Here is a 22680-nt window from a genome sequence, read left to right as displayed (position 1 = left end):
CTTATTATTAGGAGTACTAGTTTAACAGTTTATCAAATTACACAACACTACACAGGGAGCAGAATATACCGACACAGTCGCCCCGTATAAGGCTTAGTTCCTAACCGAACTTCTCTGAGACCACAAGTGAAGTTTCAACCTAACTTCTAAAATTAGGCTCCTCCTTAACTTCTACTAAGACACATCCTACTACTTCTTGAGTGGCTTTTCTTACTTCCGGTGCCACCCCTGTGTGAATTTAATTGGTTGTCCTAATCTACGGTAACCACCCACTGACGGTGTCAAAGTTCAGATTTTCCACTGGAGTAAACATTTTCTTGCTTTGGCGAAGTATGGGTTGTGTTTTGTCTCATTTTTCCAAACTGCTATTGCTGCAGTCTGTTTCTACCACACTTCTACCTCCTTCTGACTTCCATCTACATAACTCTACCCTCACTCTACATATTTCTACCAGTGGATTTTCCTATCTAATTGTCCCTACATATTCATAGACAGACTTCGGTTGTATTCCTAACAACCGAAGTCTGTCTATGAAGTGGCACAATTTTGTTCCTGTTTATTATTTTGTGTTTTATTATCTCTTAGACTCAGATTATGGGTTGGGCTGAACGAATTTGGGTTTTGGTTACTATTGTTTGGATTTCCCCTATGCCGTTGAGGCCTATATCTACTATTTCTGTTTGCTTGGAAAAATTTTCCATTACTGTTCTTAGGATTATTCCTAGGATCTTGTTTCCCCTGTTGTCTAGGCTTGAAATTTCTAGATCTGTCTGGAACACTGTCCTTCCGTGAAAATTATTCCTATTTCTACCAGGGTTTCCATTATTTACAAAACCTGTAAATTCTTTTGCTAGATGCAGACCTCTTTTGCACAATTCTTTTTGCATGAATCTTAAAGCTGCTAGACTATCCTGCTTAGGATCAGGTTCCTGTTTCTTAAAAACCTGTTTATCTTCCTCCCCGATAGCGTCATATACTATACCATGGACTATGTAGTTTAAAACCTCTCTCAAACTAACTAAATCTCTTACATTACCATTAAAAGCATCGCGATCGCCAATAACTACTCCTGTTCTCTTTAAATCAATAGTTACGTTATTGATGGCATTTTCTACATCAGTATGGAGGTTTGCGATACTGTTACCATCATATTTCTGGTGTAAAAACTTATTGAGATTGTACCATCGATCTTGTTGATTTATCGGTTCCCAAATTTTCCTGAAACTTGAATGAATTTAAGGTGAAATGCATATCCCCTTTCTCTGAACTAACATAGAGTAACGCTTCATCTATTTTCTTGCGTTCATCGGTAATTCCACTGGATGAAATCCGACTTTCTGTGTCTGCTATCCACTGAGCTACCGAATACGCTTCTAATTTATTCTTTTCAGGATGACCCTTTTCTACATTACAGCAAAAGCGTGTAGCCTGTGTTATTACAGTGGCCTGTGCCATTCTAGAATACCTAGTATGTACTTGCAATGGATTAGTAATGTTATTATTGTTAGCAACAATCACACTACAATGAGATTCAGGGCCTCTGTAACACGGTTTTTTCGCAATAACTTTTTATCTATGCATTTCATAAATATAACGCTTATTCAGAATACATATTATATCAACACATAAATTTTGAGTGTATTCTGCACTACGTAGGTTGAATAAATTTGGTACTTACAATGTAAAAGTTACCTTTTTTGAAGACGGGCCAACTTACTCAGAGAAAAGGTTTCGAACGCACTCGTTACGTAACTTATGACATCATTTCTTCCCTCTTTCTCGATGGATGATTGGCTATACGTAACGAAGGTAAACTCCTGGCAACAATAAATACAAAATTTAAATACAAGCAAAGCAGTACACCTTTATGAACTCTGGAACCTCCCCACTGATAATTGTCATAATGAACAAACCACAAAATATGTTAATAAATACAAAAAAAAAAAACCATTCGATTATTAGTCTAACTCCCAAAATAAGTTTCCAAAGAAATTACAGTCTACTTTATAGGTCACAATCAGATGACAAGATGTAGGGAATAGTTGGTAATTACCAAAAAACATAGTAGACAAGCTGATTTGATAATGCTATATCCAATGTCAAGCAATTTTTATTTATTGGCTATCTACCTATTTACTGAAAAAAAATAGCCGGTACCGTATATTGGCTTGAAACCTTCACCGATGATTATCGTCAGAATGGTGACTTCATGAGGCTCCACCCACTTTCGCCTCGTTATAATTCAGGATAACACTGAAGGCTACCATGGGCATTGTTGGATTAGAAAATTTAACTTCTGGCTATAAAAACGCATTTCTCGAGTAGTTGTAAGAAGTGCTAAATGATCCTCAAGGATCCCAGCAGTTGGTCTAAACGTTTAATTCATGTATATTACTGCTATACTGTTGCGGCACTACTGCTACAGTAGTATTACTACGCTAGCACTGATACCCCACCCACATCTATGTATCGTTCCGCCATTCATAAAGTCTTTGGGCTTCAGAGCCGATGGAATTTCTGTCTGGTGGATGGGCGGGGCAACATTTAGTCAAAAGGTGTTTGTTAACCTTGCTTACGTAATGAATGTTTTTCGACTCTTGGCTCGTAATCATTGGCCATGGCGTCGGCTAGATCATTTTTACTCTATAAAAATTAAAACTATTGGGTTTAGGTTATTGATAATGCTGACAAAATTTGTGTGTGGTTGTAAAATATACATATGTCAACTTTCAGCTACATCCGATGCTTTGATAAGGAGCAAAGTCCAAAAAACCGTGTTACAGAGACCCTGAATCTCATAGTCGTTGGTCTATCTGCTACTGTCGATAGCGGTATTCTGGGTGGACTTTCGCTACGCGATCGTCGTGGGGGAAAATTCGTCGGATTATTTAGTCTCGATCGTCTGTCAGGGGTTGGACGTAGGCTATAATGGTTCGAGTCGGGAGTTCTGCTTCTTTGCAACCTGGTGATAATTTCCTGAAAATTTCTATTCATACTACAGCAGACTGGATAAAATTTAAAAAAAATAGATGCACTGTTGTACTTACATGATCTTCATTTTGAAGTCTGTGGTCCCTATCTGGCCTATCTAATTTTCTTATTTCCTAGTGTTTCCTTCCTTCAATCTGGAAAAACATTAACATTAGTATATGCCGTTATTCCTTATAAACTTACAATCACAAATGCATAAACTAGTGAGTGAAATAATGTGAGTTATAGGTAGAGGTAATTCATGCGGAGTTAGTTCATTACTAAGATATTCTAAAATATAGTCTATAGGGACTTTAGTAAAAAGAGAACATACATCAAAACTAACGACTATTGTAGAATATCTTAGTAATGAACTAACTCAGCATGAATTACCTCTACCTATAAGTCACATTATTTCACTCACTAGTTTGTGCATTTGTGATTGTAAGTTTATATTCAATGGTTAATTTTATCAACAAATATTTGGCATGGCAATGGGAAACCCTTTATCACCACTACTCTCAAACTTGTACATGGAATTCTTTGAAAAACGCTACTTACCTAATATTTATATTCCTGTAAAGTGGTATAGATATGTTGATGATATTTTAACTGTTTTGCCTGTCGGTATTGATGTAAATTATTTACTCTCTAAATTAAATAACCAGGTATCATCAATTAAGTTTACTCTAGAATTAGAAAAAAACAATTGCCTCCCTTTCTTAGATGTTTTGATACATAGAGAACCATTTCAATGTAAATTCAGTATTTATAGGAAACTGACCAACAACTTAACTTATGTTCATTTCTATTCAAACCACCATCTTAACATGAAAATATCAATTTTTTCTTTTATGTTTTTACGAGCATTGAGCATTGTCAGTCCCCAATATTTGGATCAAGAAATTTAATACATAAGAAAAATAGGGAAAGATTTATGCTATCCTTCACATATATTAGATATTTGTTATAATAAAGCCCACAAAAAGTTTTATAGTATAAGTAACACGGAGAAAGAAAATTCTAAGAACATTCTCAGTTTGCCTTATTTTAACGGATTTGAAACCATTAAATCATTGTTAAAAGCCTTGAAGGTCAACCTTGTTTTTTCCTATAATAACACACTAAAAGGAATGTTAATAAAAAATGGCACCAGAGAAAACCACATGATATATATAAAATTCCATGTATGGATTCTCCCTCATTTTATCTCGGACAATCGAGCAAGGGCTTAGAAGTAAGGTTAAGCCAGCATAAATATTCTGTAAAAACTGGGCAAACATCTAATGCAATATTAATTCATTTAAGTGAAAACAACCACTGAATAAATTGGATTGGTAGTTCAGTAATTGCAAGGTCAAAAGATGTCTTATCACGAAATATTTTAGAATCTGCTTTAATACAACTTACTTCTCATTGTAATTTCAACATTTGTCGGAAATTTCTTCTACTTTTGTTATTTTTTTTTATGATTCGTGCCCGGATGTTCTGGGCCGATGACAAGGCCTTGAAGAGGCGCGCACTCTAAAACTATCAGGGTGAGATTCAATAAAATTTGGTCAACAAAACAGTTTTATTACGAAAAATAAACATTTAAATACATTAACAATACACTGAAACTAAAGTTCCTAGCAGAATTCCACAGTACACGCAGTTTCTTACCACTCTCACTAATTTAATTCAAGGAACCTGAAAACTCTCATGGCTTTTTTATGTGGTAGCCCATAGGGTCTTTGATATCACGTGCTTGTAAAGCACTAAGTCCACGACTGGACGAAAAATCTGCACAATACGAGACCCATTTACTCAACATCACAAACAAATAACATTCTTACACTGGCAGCTTTCGTTTGCTGCATAAATCGAGTCCCTCATCGCAGGGATGACACATCTATACGTGGATAAAGTTAACTTACAGTTACGATGGAATTCAACCTAGCATGGCGATAGCTGGGAGTCGGAGAATTGAGAGACACAAATTTCACGCTTCCCCCTCCTTCAAAAGAAACTTACGCTTTCCCGCATGAACTACAGAATCCTTGTAATTCAGGCGGGAATCATCGTTTATTTAGACATTACGGAAATCACTTAATCTATTTTACTCCTGAATGTGAAATATGACAGTTACGTTATCATTTAGGATCAAGGAATTGACTCAAAGTTCTGGCTGAAGGCTGTAATCTGCAAATTCTTGAATGGCTACGGAGTCCTTGGCTCCAAATCTCTACATAGATCATTTATCTCGTACTAGTGATTAGCAAATTATATTTATTAATGAAAATTCATAACGTCTTCCTTACTATAAGATGCGCTCCTTCCCCGCCATGCATTTAGGAATTGCGTCTTAACTGTCGTGTATTGGACAGCTTTCTGTTCAATGAATCGCCCGCGAGATCCCTCAGTCTTACCCCAATTTAACGCAACACTTGTGAAGTTAAATGGCGGGGATTTCGAATGATCAGTTCGAAATTCACGACATACTCCACACCCGAAGTATGGGGCGTTGAAATGTTGGACAATTCAGGAAAGACTGAGCTCGGGGGGGAGTAACCACTCCTACACTACTCAGTCAGGCTCGCTGCGTAGCGCTCCACAGCGACTCTAACAGAGTACACAAAAAAACATGACATGTCAAAGAAATTATACATCAACATTACACCCGGGGTAATCAATGTCACACATACAAACAAAACATCAATGGCAGACATATATACATAAATGTACCCATACACATAAGGTAGACATGAATCAGCATAGAAACTCAATAGGCAATGGGCCTGCAATAAGATCAAAAGCATAAATGGAAAATCACAATCAAGGAAACATGAATATACACTCATAAGGCACTCTGTCTTTACTCAATCAATGGCATGAAAAAGGAAACAGTCATATGTACAACTTTGTATGCAACAAGCATAATCAGATCGACAGGCCATTCGCCTTTAAGGAAACAGATTACAACTGATTCAGTATGTACTCTTTCACGGGACACATGCCCTCAAAACGCTTTCACTTCTCTACAAGTACTCATATACATTTTTTTGTAATTTACTTTGAGGGTGGGGGCTACCTCTGCACAACGCTCGACTTGTTTGTGCAAGAGGGGGCTCCCACTCCCTTACACTAACCCGACGCACTTCCATCCTCTGAGGATTCAACTCACCTACACTTACTTGGGTCCACCCTCCCTGCCTACCAGAATAAGGGACCTTCCCTTTTTCTTTCACTGTTTCTAGCTATAACTTAGATATAGTCGCTTTCCATTAAGCGCTTCATTAACTCTTGCTGCTTAGCAGCAGCCTTTCTCAAAGGGCGTGCAGAACGTCTTTGTCCGCCTAACTGAACGTCAACGTCACTACTACTCGATACCTCAGTATCATTCACTTCAGCACTCTCACTTACCGTATTGGTATCGCTCGAATCGTTACCAATATCGTCAGAGTCTTCTTTGTCACTCAAGACCTTTGTGGCTGGTTGTTTGGGTGTTGCAGCCAGTGCCATCCCTTTGTCGTCCCCAGACGTCACAACATTTCCTGGAACACCTACTGCTGGGCTGTACGCTCCCTCGTCTCGGACCTCTTCGTTGCCGTCGTCGTCACGCACCATCTCCTCCGTCACACCATCAACATCGTCACGCCGTTCGTCTCCAACGCCATCATCGTCATCTGAGGGGGCAAGTTCCAGGGGGACCAAGTGGCTGACAGCACGCAGGGACTCAACATCTTCGAACAATACCTTGGCCGAACGCACGACACCGTCATCGTCCGGGTACGTCTCCACGACGCGTCCCAAGGGGCCACGTTGCCCGCTTTTGATTTTCTTGCTTTACTAACACGATGTCTCCGGGGTGCAGCTTGGTGAGTTCCCCAGACTGACAATCGTGTCGGGCTCTTAGGGCACTTAGGTACTCCTTCCTCCACCTCTCCCGGAAGGCTTTCAAAGTGTCTGTTAGCTTTAGATATCGATCCCATAGCCTCCGGGAGGTAAAGGTAGCATTAAGGTCTTCATCTGGCAAAACGGGGTGCATTAAGTTATTAGGACCTCGCACTAAATGAGAGGGGGTGAGAACCTCGTCCTCGCACTTGTCACTGCTATACATCAACGGCCTATTATTAACTACCGCCTCCGCTTACAAGGAGGGGCAGAAATCTAAATACACGGCCCTGGTGGCCATGCATGTCACGATGAGGATATAGCCTGGTCACGTTTCTGTTTGTATGGCCGCGGTGTGGTCCACGCCGACTGCGGCAAATGGTTTCTGCAAGGTGATCCTTTCCTTCAGTAGGGGGGTGGTGGTGGTTGTCTCATCAGCGGTTGGAAGGCTAGCACGCATTCTGGACACTTCCATACAACTTGCTTAGCAATAGACCTCAGGCCCGGCGTCCAGCAATGGAGGTGCAAACAATGCAAATACTTTAAGTATGCTCTGACTAAGTGTCCCTTAGCAGGCAAAAGAATCAAATGTTTCATCTCTTCAATTTGGGACACTCGTCCCCTAGTGCAAATCAATTTCTCTACTATAATTAAATTTGATTGCCTCGCAAAATTCAATATCTCACGAGGGGGTCTGACCTCACCCTTCAAATATGCATATACAGTAGGTAAATAGAATCTTTGCTCTAATAAGACAAGAGCTCGAAAAGGATCCCTTTTCACTTTTGCAAACTTTAACACTAATCTAGTTACTCTAATCAAAATTCGGAACTCAACCTCCCTGAGTAGTAGTTCCCATACCCTCCTGGGGGAATAGACCTTGTTCTCCCTCACTTCCTGCACCGCCGCTACCACGGTTCTGATATTCGTTAGATCTTCCTCTTTGAAAGGAACATGCTCTCCTGGGGTTCCCAATAACTCTGGACCCTGGCGCCAAAGAGGGTTCTGCTGCAATTGCTGGATTGTTGAGCCCCTAGACAAGACATCAGCAGGATTCTGTTTGCTGGGCACATACTTTAATCTGAAATCACAAATCTGGCGGAGAAAAACAACTTCCGCCACACGGTTAGATATAAAGATATTTTTGTTGTCCTTGGCATCTGGGGATGCCACCCAGGCTAATGCAACTTTGCTATCTGACCAGATACTAATCTCTTGTGGCTCTATTAGCCCTTTAATCGTTTTCGCTAGCCTACAACCTAGCAGCAAAGCTAAAAGTTCTAATTTAGGGATGGTGATTTTAAGCATCCCTTTCGGAGTGATTCTCATTTTGCTGGTGAGTAATCTTATGTTACTTTCTTTATCTCTCCCATACGCTACAGCACCGTATGCCCTACTACTGGCATCGGTGAATATATGGAGTTCGGATCTTCTGACTCCTGCCGCTCTAGGAAATGTTAAATCACCGACTGATTGCAACTCTGCTAGCAGTTCTCGCGCTTCTTTAGCCTTTTCCTTACATAACATGTCATCCCATCCAATCTCTTGTTCCCAAAGTTGTTGGAGAAACAGCTTTCCCCTAACAAATAAAGGACTGACTAGACCTAGCAGATCGTAAATTGATACTAGGAAAGATAGTACCCTATGCTTCGTAGGTGCCCATCCCTCCCCCAATTCACGAATCCTCTCACTCTCTTTCACACACAGACGGTCGACGTCTCCAGCCCATCTCAGCCCGAGCACGCTCACATTCACAGGTTCTTTCCACTCTCTCTCGCTATCGAAGGCTATACTGTTTGTTGCCCACCCTTCTAACGGCATTCTGGCCCTATCCAAAATTGCGTGGACAGATTCTTGTTCCTTTTTCATCTCATCCAAACTTTCAAAGGTACTGACATAGTTATCAACATAAAATGACTTGCTTAATTCAGGTCAACCTTCTAAACTAAAATGATGACTCAATACTTGTAACAAAAAGGGACTAGACTCTGAAAGCGAAGGTCAGCGCTCGATCTGCTACCTCTCGCCACAGGAATCTTGTATATTTGGCATCACGGGGATCTAACAGTACTCTATGAAATGCTTTGCTTATGTCTGCGAGCATGGCGTATTTATTCATTCGAAACTTTAGAAGCAAATTATAGGCCAACTCTACTAAATTAGGCCCAGGTAACAGGCATTCATTTAAGGATTTATTATTCTTAGCTTTGGATGATGCATTGAATACGATTCTAAGGGGGGTCGTGCGGCTATCTTTTTTAATGCCGAAATGCGGCATGTAGTATCCTTCTATTTTTGGATCTTTCACTTCATATATAAATCCTGCCTCTAGGTATTTGTCGATCACTCCCTGATATTGATTATAGTATTCCTTGTCTTTCTGAAATTTGGTTTGCAGCGAATCCAGCTGTGCTACAGGATTTCTAAAGTTGGTTTCTGGCCTACCTTCTGAACGGAATGGCAAACTAACCCGATATCCCTCAGGCTTCTTTGTTACACTCTGAGAAACCTTTCGCATGGCTTCCGCTTCGCGGATGGGGCGATGCCTATGGTATCCAAACGCCACCATTCATCAACATCAAATGCAATTGGTTCGCTCGCGACCCTACATACCCTGAGAATTTTCACATGATCTATCTTGTGACCTTCTAATAGCCACTGTGGCACTCTCCCATATGGCGACATGCCATTATGGGTCAGAAAAAGACTTATCCCGTCGATCTTTTCTACTCCAATAATGAAATAATTAAAATAGTTGCACCCACAAGAATGTGCACGTTCTGTAACTTATCGCTCTTACTGTCAGGATCTACTAACGTGACTCCCTTCCCTACTAGGTGTTGTCTTACTCTTACATAACCTGCGTTATGAAACGGGACGTCTACGTTCTCGTGAACAACTAGTTTCATTCGAACAATTCTATTACCCATCTCTACCCGGCAACTCACAACGTCATACTGGCCACTGATTTCTGCTGAACCAAAGGGAGCAATGTTCAACGCCACTTTGCTTACCACTGGAAGGCCTAACTGCTTTGCAGTTTTTGCAGAGATAAAGCTTCGTTGACTCCAAGTGTCCAAAAACAAGCGAACCCGTTTACTGTCCCCTTGCTTGTGATGGATCTCGGCCATGGCTGTTGGCAAACATCGTACAGGGAAGATCTACACTAGACGTTTTGGGCTACTTTTAGCGCCTCTTACACGGTTGTGATTCTACTTTCTCTTTGGGCGGACGGGGGTTTCTATCGTGCTGCCTGGGCGTCGCATTTACTACAGGGCGGGAGGTTGTAGCTTGACTGTTACTTACTAAACTGGGATTATTTCGGGACAAAGTGGAGGGAACTGAATGTGCTTTTCTGAAGCTGCTATTATCACAAATGGAAGTATTATGATTATTTCCACAACTTTTACATGAATTGGGGTTAGGGCATCTATCACTACGGTGACCTGACTGAAGGCAATTAAAACACAGGCCCTTCCTTAGTAGAATGCGGCGTCTGGCAGCCACGTCACTTACTCTGCGGCATCCGTGAGGCGGGTGCCGTTCATTGCAAAAGGGTCAAGAATTATTCTGCATAGGTTTCGTTTTGGGTCTAACGCTGACATCGTTATTCTTATCAGATTCTAATTTCTCGCCTCGCTGTAACGCGTCATCTTCCAACATGCGAATTATGAAGTCTATAGCTTCAAAAAATTCTTCTAAATTATAGTCACATTTTCTGAGGTGTTCGACCACCTTTCGATAGAGCTTACCTTCTGACAACTTCTGATTGATAAGGCTCATGACCATGCCATGGCCTATATCATTAGCACTGAGCCTCTTTATTTGCTCAATGATCACTGTTAACTCAAACCTGAACTTCTTCAGCTCTACAGGGTTCAACGAGGGTACGAATATGTTGGCAAGTTTTCGATGCAAGATCACGAGCGTTTGGTGTACATTACCATATTGCTTATCCAAGAGATCTAACACTACCTGGTAATTCACGGTGGTTATACTTGGGATTTAACGATCCTAAGCGGATCCCTGCCCAGAGTCCCTAACAAGTAAGTAAATTTGGACACGTCTTCCAAATCTGCCCTTCGATCCACGTGGATCGTGAACAATTCTCTGTAAGAAGCATATTCCTGCACTTCCCCTTCAAAAGTGGGGAGAGGAAGCGGTTTCAATTTGGGGAGGGAAACATTCCCTGTCTGAGTGACTTTCAGTTTATCGATTCGATTCAACAAAAGGGTAGAAGCTCGCACAGCTTCTGCTAAGGTTTGCCTGATTCTGGCATCTAAGTTAGATTCTAACTTTACGACTTGACGTTTGTACAGCTCTCGAAGCTGACCTTCTTCTTGTCTCAACTGCGTGACCAAATTTTGGTACACACTCTCAGAATACGTTTCTACTAACGCACGCTGTGATTCGGCGAGTAAGTCCGCGGTGAGTCTCAGCAAAGCCTCGATGTGAACAATCATAGCCACTGCCATTTTGTATTATTTACTCTACTTCTTATGGGGGGGGGGGGGGGTGTTAGGCAAACTAGGAAATGAGGATTTTTCTTAGGTTAGGAAGACGGGGTGCAAAGACTGGTGGCACGTGGGGCTAATTGCACATTGGAACAAGCTGAGCCTAGTTATTCTGTCTGTCTCTCTCTCTCCTGATTAATCTCATCAAACGATTGAGGAATGTGTTACGGATTTCTGAATCAAAATGGACTCCGTCCCTTTGTTTGCCTTCGCGGTAGGCACGAGAGTTCATAGGCAAGTGTCGGACTCCGTACCGACTTCTTTTGTAGCAGTACTTGGAGATTCTCGCATTAAAGTTCCTTACTTTTTTTTGACATATTCAACGGAATATAGCAAAACAATTATCAGGGAGATACTCTGATCTCTGCATCGCAGATAGCAATTATTTCACAAATTTTCCTCAAGCGTTCAATAAGAGTATGTAAATTATCCCAAACAGTTTTGGGGTGGTCGATTGCTAGGTCGTTTCCTCCTATATATAACACGACCAACTCATACCGTCTCTGCCAGAATGATAGACTACTATCTAAATTTGACTGACCAGACCTCCTGGCCTTCTGTAGATCTCAATCTGGTTATCTGAACACTGTGGCAGATTCAGTGGGAGCTGACTGTGTCCTATCAGGGCTACCCTATAGACCAACTTTATTGAAATTTTCCCTTCAAGCTCTAGAGCGCACTTGTCATCCGGGTCGAAGGACCAAATGTCGGGAATTTCTTCTACTTTTATTATTTTTTTTTTTTATGATTCATGCCCGATGTTCTGGGCCGATGACAAGGCCTTGAAGAGGCGTGCACTCTGAAACTATCAGGGTGAGATTCAATAAAATTTGGTCAACAAAACAGTTTTATTACGAAAAATAAACATTTAAATACATTAACAATACACTGAAACTAAAGTTCCTAGCAGAATTCCACAGTACACACGCAGTTTCTTACCACTCTCATAATTTATTCAAGGAACCTGAAAACTCTCACTGGCTTTTTTTATGTAGTAGCCCATAGGGTCTTTGATAGCACGTGCTTGTAAAGCACTAAGTCCATGACTGGACGAAAAATCTGCACAATACAAAGACCCAATTTAACTCAATATCACAAACAAAATAACATTCCTTGACTGGCAGCTTTCGTTTGCTGCATAAATCGAGTCCCTCATCACAGGGATGACACATCTATACATGGATAAAGTTAACTTACAGTTACGACGGAACGAATTCGACCTAGCATGGCGATCTGCTGGGAGTTGGAGAATTGAGAGTCACACAAATTTCACGGTACTTACACGGTTCAGGGTCTGGGCAGGAATGAAGCGTCGCTTCGCCCTTCTTCAAAAGAAACTTACGCTTTCCCGCATGAACTACAGAATCCTTGTAATTCAGGCGGGAATCATCGTTTATTTAGACATTACGGAAATCACTTAATCTATTTTACTCCTGAATGTGAAATATGACAGTTACGTTATCATTTAGGATCAAGGAATTGACTCAAAGTTCTGGCTGAAGGCTGTAATCTGCAAATTCTTGAATGGCTACGGAGTCCTTGGCTCCAAACTCTCTACTAGATAATTTATCTCGTACTAGTGATTAGCAAATTATATTTATTAATGAAATTCATAACGTCTTCCTTACTATAAGACGCGCTCCTTCCCGCCATGCATTTAGGAATTGCGTCTTAACTGTCGTGTATTGGACAGCTTTGCTGTTCAATGAATTGCCCGCGAGATCCCTCAGTCTTACCCCGAATTTAACGCAACACTTGTGAAGTTAAATGGCGGGGATTTCGAATGATCAGTTCGAAATTCACGACACATTAGTCGTGACCTGTTTCATTTAGACCCTTGTATTTGTAACATGTTTAAGAATGACCTCAAAGAGATATATTACAGACTTAAATAAAAATTATTAGTTGCCTTAGAGATATCTTCGTTGTAATGTAGTATATTTAATATGTATTGTGAATATGTTTTTGTTTACCAAAGTTCTGAATAGCTGTCACCTATAAACCAAGATGTTTGTCTTAATCCTTTAATTGTACCCATTGTTTATGCTTGTTTGGGAAGGTTACTCATCTTCCAGGTGTGTCGGATTCTAGGTACTAATCTCTTTATAATCCCTATCTATCAGTAATACGACCCTTCTTGTATTGTTATTTCCTTATGTATGTCAGTTTATCTGCTAAGTAAAGGACATTTGAACGTCGAAAGATCTCGCGGGTTACTCCGTTGTTTATTTTCCCTCATGGCATATATCTTTACATATATATATATATATATATATATATATATATATATATATATGACTGGTAAAATGTTCTGTAACAACAGAGTTCCATCTAATAAAAGGAGCCCATAAAAACACCAAAATAGAGAAAAAGTACTATATTTCAGAGACTGCTGTCTCCCTCTTCAGGTAGATGAATGAGAAAAGTTCACAGAAAAGGTGGTATTTATACCAAGAGGTCCATCCACAAACAAGCCATTTTAAGTCACCCCCGCTGATAATCTTCCTCTAATCTTCTTAAGGGTTGGTTGAATGAAGACGTTGTCGATCGTGTCCGAAATCCATCCTCCTTTTGAGATGTTCATTACCTGCCTCTCTTTTATTAAGGCCGGATTCCATCATTTGACTCTTGTACCGGCAGTTGCTGCTATAAATTACACGTGACAAAAAAAAAAAAAAAAAAAAAACAAATTCCAGTTTATTCTATGGTTATGTTCATTTTATGTTTGAAATAGCCGAGTTCTGTTGTCCATACCTAACTGACCGATTTGGTGTTGTATTAATCTCTGGGGAAGGTATTTACCTTGTAAATCCGATGTAAGATTGGCTTCACAGTCCTGGCATGGGATTTCGTATACCCCAGAGTCCTTTGGAGATGTTTTGTTTTGTTGGACGTTAATCAGGGATTTGGCTAAGGTGTTTGGGTAAGTAAATACAAAGGGTTCGATTTCCGAGGGGTTTGGTTATTCTCTCTTAATCGTGTCCAGGTGGGGGAATTATTATTTTATTGTTGGGTGTATCTCTGGTCTTGTCTTTAGGGGGTCGGTAGAAAATTACGTTAGCTTTGTGAATTGCTTTCTCAATTGATATGGTCAGGATATTTTAAAAGACGAAAGTTGCTGCGAATTAGTTCAAATTCTTTTTCCAGGAGTTCTGGGGAACAAATTCGTAAGGCTCTTAAGAACAAGTTACTAGCTACACCTATTTTGATAGAAATGTCATGATAGCTAAAGTAGTGAATGTATGAAAGTGAGAACGTTGGTTTTCTGTATATGGTAAATTTGTATTCTGACGTATCTCTGATTATTAAAACATCAAGAAAAGGAATTTTGTTGTCTGTTTCCCATTCAACTTTACTTTAAATTTGATGCTGGGCACTAATGTGTTTAATTTCGAGAGGAATTCATTGAAATTGCCCCACCTATTATCCCAAAATGTTAGGATATCATCCACGTATCTCATCCACAGCATGTTTTTGGGTTTTATTGCATTTATTACTGTAGTTTCAAAGTATTCCATGTACGATTGGCTAGAAACAGGACTTAAAGGACTACCCATACTACACCCGAATTTTTGCTTGTAGAATGATTCCCCGAATGAAAATACGTTATTAGATGCACATAATTCAACTAGCTTTATTATTTTGTCAAAGCGCCAAATGGGAAATGATCTGAATAGGGGGATAATTTACCCTTAAAAACTGAAGACGTCCTGTACTGGTACTTTAGTGAACAAGGAATCTACATCAAGGCTAAAAGTTTTATGTTGTGAAGTGGTATAGTGCTTCTCTGAATTTGTGACAAAAATCTTCCGAATGTTTAATGTGACTGGGAGAAAAAGTGCCTAAAAAAGGGGAAAGGGAGGACCAGCTAAAACCATTTAGAAATTTTGTAATTGAAAGCACCGGCACATGAAAACGATGGGTCTGAATGGAAGATTGTCTTTGTGGAGTTTTGGGAAGGCCATAAAATAGGGTAATTTAGGATTAATTACTTAAATTTCTCTAATAGTTCAATACTCTTTTTGTCTTTGCCAATTAATCTTACTTTCCTTTAAAAACGAAAAAATCTGTGGGAACGTTTTTTGGAGGGGATTTTTTCGTCAGTTTTTCGTATGTGTTTGTGTCGCTAAGGAGCTGGTTGATTTTGTCAAGGTAGAAGTCTTTGTCCATTATTACGATTTTGCCGTCTTTGTCGGATCTACTTATTAAAAAAAAAGTTAGATGTTATAATAAGTAGATCCGACAAAGACGGCAAAATCGTAATAATGGACAAAGACTTCTACCTTGACAAAATCAACCAGCTCCTTAGCGACACAACACATACGAAAAACTGACGAAAAAATCCCCCTCCAAAACGTTCCCACAGAATTTTTTTCGGAAAGTAAGATTAATTGGCAAAGACAAAAAGAGTATTGAACTATTAGAGAAATTTAAGTAATTAATCCTAAATTACCCTATTTTTATGGCCTTCCCAAAACTCACAAAGACAATCTTCCATTCAGACCCATCGTTTCATGTGCCGGTGCTTTCAATTACAAAATTTCTAAATGGTTAGCTGGCCTCCTTTCCCCTTTTTTAGGCACATTTTCTCCCAGTCACATTAAACATTCGGAAGATTTTTGTCACAAATTCAGAGAAGCACATATACCACTTCACAACATAAAACTTTTAAGCCTTGATGTAGCTTCCTTGTTCACTAAAGTACCAGTACAGGACGTTCTTCAGTTTTTAAGGGTAAAATTATCCCCTATTCAGATCATTTCCCATTGGCGCTTGACAAAATAATAAAGCTAGTTGAATTATGTGCATCTAATAACGTATTTTCATCGGGGAATCATTCTACAAGCAAAAATTCGGGTGTAGTATGGGTAGTCCTTTAAGTCCTGTTCTAGCCAATCTGTACATGGAATACTTTGAAACTACAGTAATAAATGCAATAAAACCCAAAAACATGCTGTGGATGAGATACGTGGATGATATCCTAACATTTTGGGATAATAGGTGGGGCAATTTCAATGAATTCCTCTCGAAATTAAACACATTAGTGCCCAGCATCAAATTTAAAGTTGAATGGGAAACAGACAACAAAATTCCTTTTCTTGATGTTTTAATAATCAGAGATACGTCAGAATACAAATTTACCATATACAGAAAACCAACGTTCTCACTTTCATACATTCACTACTTTAGCTATCATGACATTCTATCAAAATAGGTGTAGCTAGTAACTTGTTCTTAAGAGCCTTACGAAATTTGTTCCCCAGAACTCCTGGAAAAAAGAATTTGAACTAATTCGCAAGCAACTTTCGTCTTTAAAATTATCCTGACCATATGAATTGAGAAAGCAATTCACAAGCTAACGTAATTTTCTACCGACCCCCTAAAAGACAAGACAGAGATACACCCAACAATAAAATAATAATTCCCCACCTGGACACGATTAAGAGAATAACCAACCCCCTCGGAAATCGAACCCTTTTGTATTTACTTACCCAAACCACCTTAGCAAAATCCTGATTAACGTCCTCCAACAAAAGGAACATCTCCAAAGGACTCTGGGTATACGAAATCCCATGCCAGGACTGGTGACCAATCTTACAATCGGATTTACAGGTAAATCCCTTCCCCAGAGATTAATACAACACAAACGGTCAGTTAGGTATGGACAACAGAACTCGGCTATTTTCAACATATAAATGAACATAACCATAGAATAAACTGGAATTTGTCACGTGTAATTTATAGCAGCAACTGCCGTACAAGAGTCAAATGATGGAATCGGCCTTAATAAAGAGAGGCAGGTAATGAACATCTCAAAGGAGGATGGATTTCGGACACGATCGACAACGTCTTCATTCAACCAACCCTTAAGAAGATTAGAGGAAGATTATCAGCGGGGGTGACTTAAAATGGCTTGTTTGTGGATGGACCTCTTGGTATAATACCACCTTTTCTGTGAACTTTCTCATTTCATCTACCTGAAGAGGGAGACAGCAGTCTCTGAAATATAGTACTTTTTCTCTATTTGGTGTTTTTATGGGCTCCTGTTATTATATATATATATATATATTATATATATATATATATATATATATATATATATATATATATATACTAATATATATATATACTTCCGATTGCTAAGTAAATAATAATCACTAATAAAGCTAAAATATTTCTAATGTTAACTGTATGTAAGGGCTTCAGAATAAAGAGCATCGAAAACACTGTACTGTATTATGCATAATCTTAACTGGCATTGAATGCTCAGAATACAGTACGTCGAAAACACCGCATTACCCATAATCTCAACCGTACAGAGGCATCAGAAAACTGCTCTGAAAACACTGTAGTGCGCATAATCTTAACTGTTCAGATTCTCCAGAATACAGTGCTTTGAAAACATTGTATTATGTATAACCTAACTATAAAGAGGCATCAGAATACAGTGCCTCGAAAACACTGTAGTATTACGAAAAATTCTAGAAAATTTCGTCATACAGTCACCGGTATTGCATCAGTTATTGCTGACCCGTTTTCTATAATGGCATATTCTCCTCTTTCCAGAATGTGCTAATCTCTAAAAAAAACTTACCATGTTAAAGATGCCATTTCGATCACGGAAATATTTAATTATAAATATATATGGCCTATAATGTTTTATTTTAAAGTTATCTGTTTGATTCTAGAATATTCTAGGTAAGGAAGAGAGATATATATAAACGTTTGGGATGCGAAGCCGGAGCCGACAGTCCGAACGAACAACAGCTGATAATACTACACAAACAAGTCTGGTCGACTGTCGAAGTCTGTTGGTACCTACGTCGCCCTGGTCATTTATCTTCCGGAAATCTGGTAAGTCCGTCATGTTACGTCATATTTATTGCTCGTCATGTCTTCATTATGTATATACGAATTATTATATAGCTGTGTAAATTAGTGACATAGAGTTAATTTATTGTAGACTGACTATAATATAAGAAGTTTCCGTGTCCCCGTAAAAGATTTGCTGCCATGATTTCTGATTTTACGTTTGTGTTAAAAATGTCGCTGATTAAATTAAAGAGACGTCATACAGGTCATTCTGATGATGCGGAATATGTTAAAAGACAGAGTAGGCCTATGCAGGACCCAGGCCTACGGACGATTTGGGAGAACTAACTACTAGTATGTAGAATGGCTGCTGACGAGCCTTTATTTAGCTAGGGTAAAACATCACAGCAGGCCAAGCAGGCCACTTACAATCAACACCTAGCCACCCTCCGAAAAAGTACATTATAACGCGTCCTGACACCCGAGATGGGCATCAGTCGCGACTTGTTGTTGGTGAGAAACGGAGCTAAAGACCTCTACTCTCCTTTCGAAGTACAGTAATACCTTGGGTTACGAATTTAATCCGTTCCAGAACCTGCTTCGTAACCCAAATGGATTTTCCCATAAGAATGTTATAAAAAGCAAATAATGCGTTCCACCCGACCATGAATAACCATTTCAATTCATATTTTTCCATTTATTTTTTTTTTCACTAAGGTTGAAAATTCGTGTAGGAATTACATAAAATTATAAAATTGAAGAATGAAATTAAATATAAACACTAGATTTAATATGCATGCACAGTAAAACCTGAACTTTACCTTTGGCGAGTGTGGCTGCTGGCTTGACGGAGACGGGAGGAGGGGAAGGGTGAGGAGGAGAGGGTTAGGGCTTGGGGGGGAAATCTCCCTCCGTGAACACTTCTGGAAGACTTTCTGGTTCTTTCTCTAGAGAGCACCGTTCACTACGATCACTAATTTTACGCTTACGCAACACTATGTTGTCTTTCACAATTTTGAAAAAATATTTTTCTATGAGCAAATTTTCTACATCGTCGAGAATATAAGGCCGTTGTTTCGTCAATACTGTGACACCTTTTGATGCTTTACTGGCTTTAATTTCTTCCTTTTTCTTCAAAATAGTGCAGATCGTTGATTGCGACCGCTTGAAGAATGCTGCAATGTCTTTCACGCACTCGCCTTTATCATGCATTTGGATAATTTCCTTCTCCATTTCGACTGTAATCATCTCCTTCTTTCTTATGCTTTCCTTCTTGCTGCTTGCCTTCGTCATCTTGGGAGCCATTGTCTTTAGTATTTGGGTAATAGTAATGTATAAGCACTATTACGGAAACACAACACGTGCGCAAATCACTAAGCAAATTTGAGAGCGTATCACGGACAGATGCGTTCAATCTTACCGCCAGCGAGATATTGAAAGAGTTATGGTTTAAAAAGGGTCAAGGGATGCGTAGGAGGAAGTCACGTGACCCTCGTTAAGTTTTGGCCGAAAAAATGCGTTCGCAGATCCCACGCTCATCCGATGTAAACAAAGCAGGCGTTAAGTTTGGCCGAAAAAAATGCGTTCGCAGATCCCACGCTCATCCGATGTAAACAAATCAGACGGCCTCCCATGATGGAAATTCGCGCATTCGTATTCCAAGTGAAATTCGTATTCCAGAATGAGGTCGTCACTTCGTAAGTTAAAAAATTCGTATACTAATCGGTTCGTAACCCAAAGTATTACTGTAAGTAGTATTTTCTCCAAAGTTAGAAATTAAGGCCAAATTTTAAGATTTAAACAGAGGGTACTGAAAATGGCGCCCACGGCAGTGGAAATCTCACCAAAACGCTTTAGAAATTTTTACTTACAACTAAAAATGTTTCGAAGATTGACGCCATCTCGATGTTTACGGAGTCGCTTGTGTCAACAAACTTTCCATTTCCTGTGATAAATCCGCACACCACTTGTACCCACAGACGCTGGAGCACTTTTATCACAACAATCGAAACACGATTTCTCACACAACAAAGCCAGGAGTAAACAGCTGTTTTGGTAGAAGATGACGAGAAGCGTGCTCTTAGCTAATTTTTAAATAAGTAGTAAAACATCAATATTTTACATATTTATGATGATTAATTTGAAAATATTCGTTATTGAAAAAGTAACTCGACTCTGACTCAAATTTAAGTAGTTATTTTTCTGAATTAGAACGTTCTTTTAAGTTCTGTATTATGACGTCACGACATCTTGACTTTCGTACCTATTGTAAATAATTGCTATACTCAACTGTCATTGCAGAACAGTTTACCAGTTATTCATGCAGATTGTTATCAGCTATACATGTAATTGTTATAATCGTAATGCGCATATATATCTTTATTATTTACTTTTTTGGATATATGAAGATGTTTTACTGCTGGATTATCGCCGTAGTGTGACGCAATCGTTTTTCGGTCCATGGGCCTCTGTCTGTTTTCGCACCATAAGAAATTATGGGGCCAAATTTGCAATGACCAGAAAGTCGTTAAAAGAGGAAAGTTAGCATTGAGGGGCATTATGTTTTGACTGAGAAAAATTTATTCAATAGCTAGCTTGTAAAAATACTTGGTTATAAAAACTTGATTGACAACTAAGCAGCATGTCTACTATGGGTTTCAGAGACAGTGCAAGCACGTTTTTGGGCAATACCTATTTCTGTAACGAACACTCGTAAACAGAACGAGATTTTGCTATAGTGCATTACACCCAGTGCCGTAATTTATAAGGGTATCGTGAATCACTAATCGTAAAGATTAACGACACTTGTCCTTGTACCCAGAGACAAAAACTCCATTATGCAGAAATGGTATACGAACACGTGTATTTATAAAGCTCCACCTACCCTCATCCCCCCCCCCCTCCACCGCCATCCCTTTTCTTCTTCGTTCCTCCGCCTTCCTCTCTCTCTCTCTCTGCTCCTCTCTCTCTCTCTCTCTCGTTCTCTCTCTCTCTCTCTCTCTCTCTCTCTGTTGCCATTCGGTATGTGTTGACCCTCCAAACTGGGTATAAGACTACACACAAAACGTTGAAATTGGTGAAATTAGGCTATGTATTGGACGTATATATACATAAATATTAAAGCAATTTTATCATTATTGCATTGCTATGACAACTAGAATTCATGGAAACAGTTTATAATAATGGAACGGCGTATGTGTGAAGCCTCCACTATGTGGCAACGATGATTTTGCCATTCTTAGCATGCAAACATTAAAGGTTACATTTATTTCTGGCATATGATTATTAAGAAATTCAAAATACTAATAAAGACTGAAATCAATGAAAAGTGCTAGCAAAACAAAAAAGCAAAAAAAAAAAAAAAACGTAGTCGTTCCTCTGCACTTTTCCGTATTCGTTCCTCTATGGTTTTCGGCAGCCAGATGTACGAAAACGTTAGAAACATTTGATTTTATCTACTTTAGAAATATCTGTAATTTTTCGGGGTAATTTGGTTGCAAAAAAGGGATAATATACATGAATTAAATCAAAATTTTTAAATAACAAAGTAAATTTAAACTAAATAACGAGTAAAGTAAACAGTTTAGGGAATAAAACTTTGCAGTTTCGTCGTCTGTCGTCGTCTGCTGTTCGAAATTGTGTTTATGGCGTGCGCTTAGAAACCAGGAACAGCAACGGGTTTAAAGTGCAATGTGGAGTGAACTGAGACCAAAATGTGTATAATAACAATCAAATAAGCACTGTGGAGTTTCAGTTGTGATGGCAGTAAGGATAAAAACCGCTGATTACAAGGTAAGAATGAATTCAGTTCCAACCATAACCCCGGGAATAACAAGTTTCATACTTTCACTAATATAGGCAACAAAATGTTGTTTTATTGTGCTGATTACAACTGCAATCTTGAGTAAGATCAATAAACGTTACATACATACGCTAACATTGTTCAAATGAGTGCTGGGAAGGCTGGGGAAAGATGGTGGCCGTCACTGATGAGAACCGTCCATGCAAAACATAGCCGCCATATTGGATTTCAAAACTGCCTTGAAAACATATTTTACGAAGAGCTCACATGCTTATTTTAGTTCGTATGGGGCTTTCATATATCACAATATGTTGACGAAACTTCAGTCTTTTAAATGGTATGCTTAGAGTTGCAATTGTATTCATGTTTCACCAATTAAATATCGAGTGAATAAGACCCGTCTACCGTGATGAAGGTTGGCCTGTCGTGATGTTCTACCCTAGGTAGTAGGTAGAAGGCACAGGATATTGGTACGGCAGCCGTATCCAATCGCGGTAGATAGGGTAAAACACCGCATGGCCTAGATCAACTCAACGACGATCATAGCAAGCCACCCTCCGAAAAAGTACTTAGGGTAAAAAACCGCATGGTACAGGGGTGGACTAGGGTAAATCACCACGGCAGGCCAAACAGCCCACCTACAATCAACACTTGCCACCATCCGAAAAAGTACATTATAACGTGTCCTGACACCGGAGATGGGCATCA

General features: G+C 39.3%; 1 protein-coding gene across 1 annotated transcript in view; it reads left to right on the top strand.

Moving 5' to 3' along the window:
- The window catches only part of LOC135201063 (heat shock protein 30D-like), a 108505-nt gene that overhangs the window by 13453 nt on the left and 72372 nt on the right, over nucleotides 1-22680 (top strand). Inside the window, exon 2 of the mRNA XM_064229969.1 lies at nucleotides 18047-18212. Within this exon, the coding sequence (XP_064086039.1) occupies nucleotides 18089-18212 (124 nt within the window). The 5' untranslated portion in view covers nucleotides 18047-18088. The remainder of the gene's footprint in view (nucleotides 1-18046; nucleotides 18213-22680) is intronic.

This window comes from Macrobrachium nipponense, chromosome 11, assembly GCF_015104395.2.
Source record: "Macrobrachium nipponense isolate FS-2020 chromosome 11, ASM1510439v2, whole genome shotgun sequence".
In the NCBI taxonomy this organism is placed as follows: domain Eukaryota; kingdom Metazoa; phylum Arthropoda; class Malacostraca; order Decapoda; family Palaemonidae; genus Macrobrachium; species Macrobrachium nipponense.
Note: the sequence above shows the minus strand (reverse complement) of the source record. Positions and strands in the feature narration are given on the sequence as shown.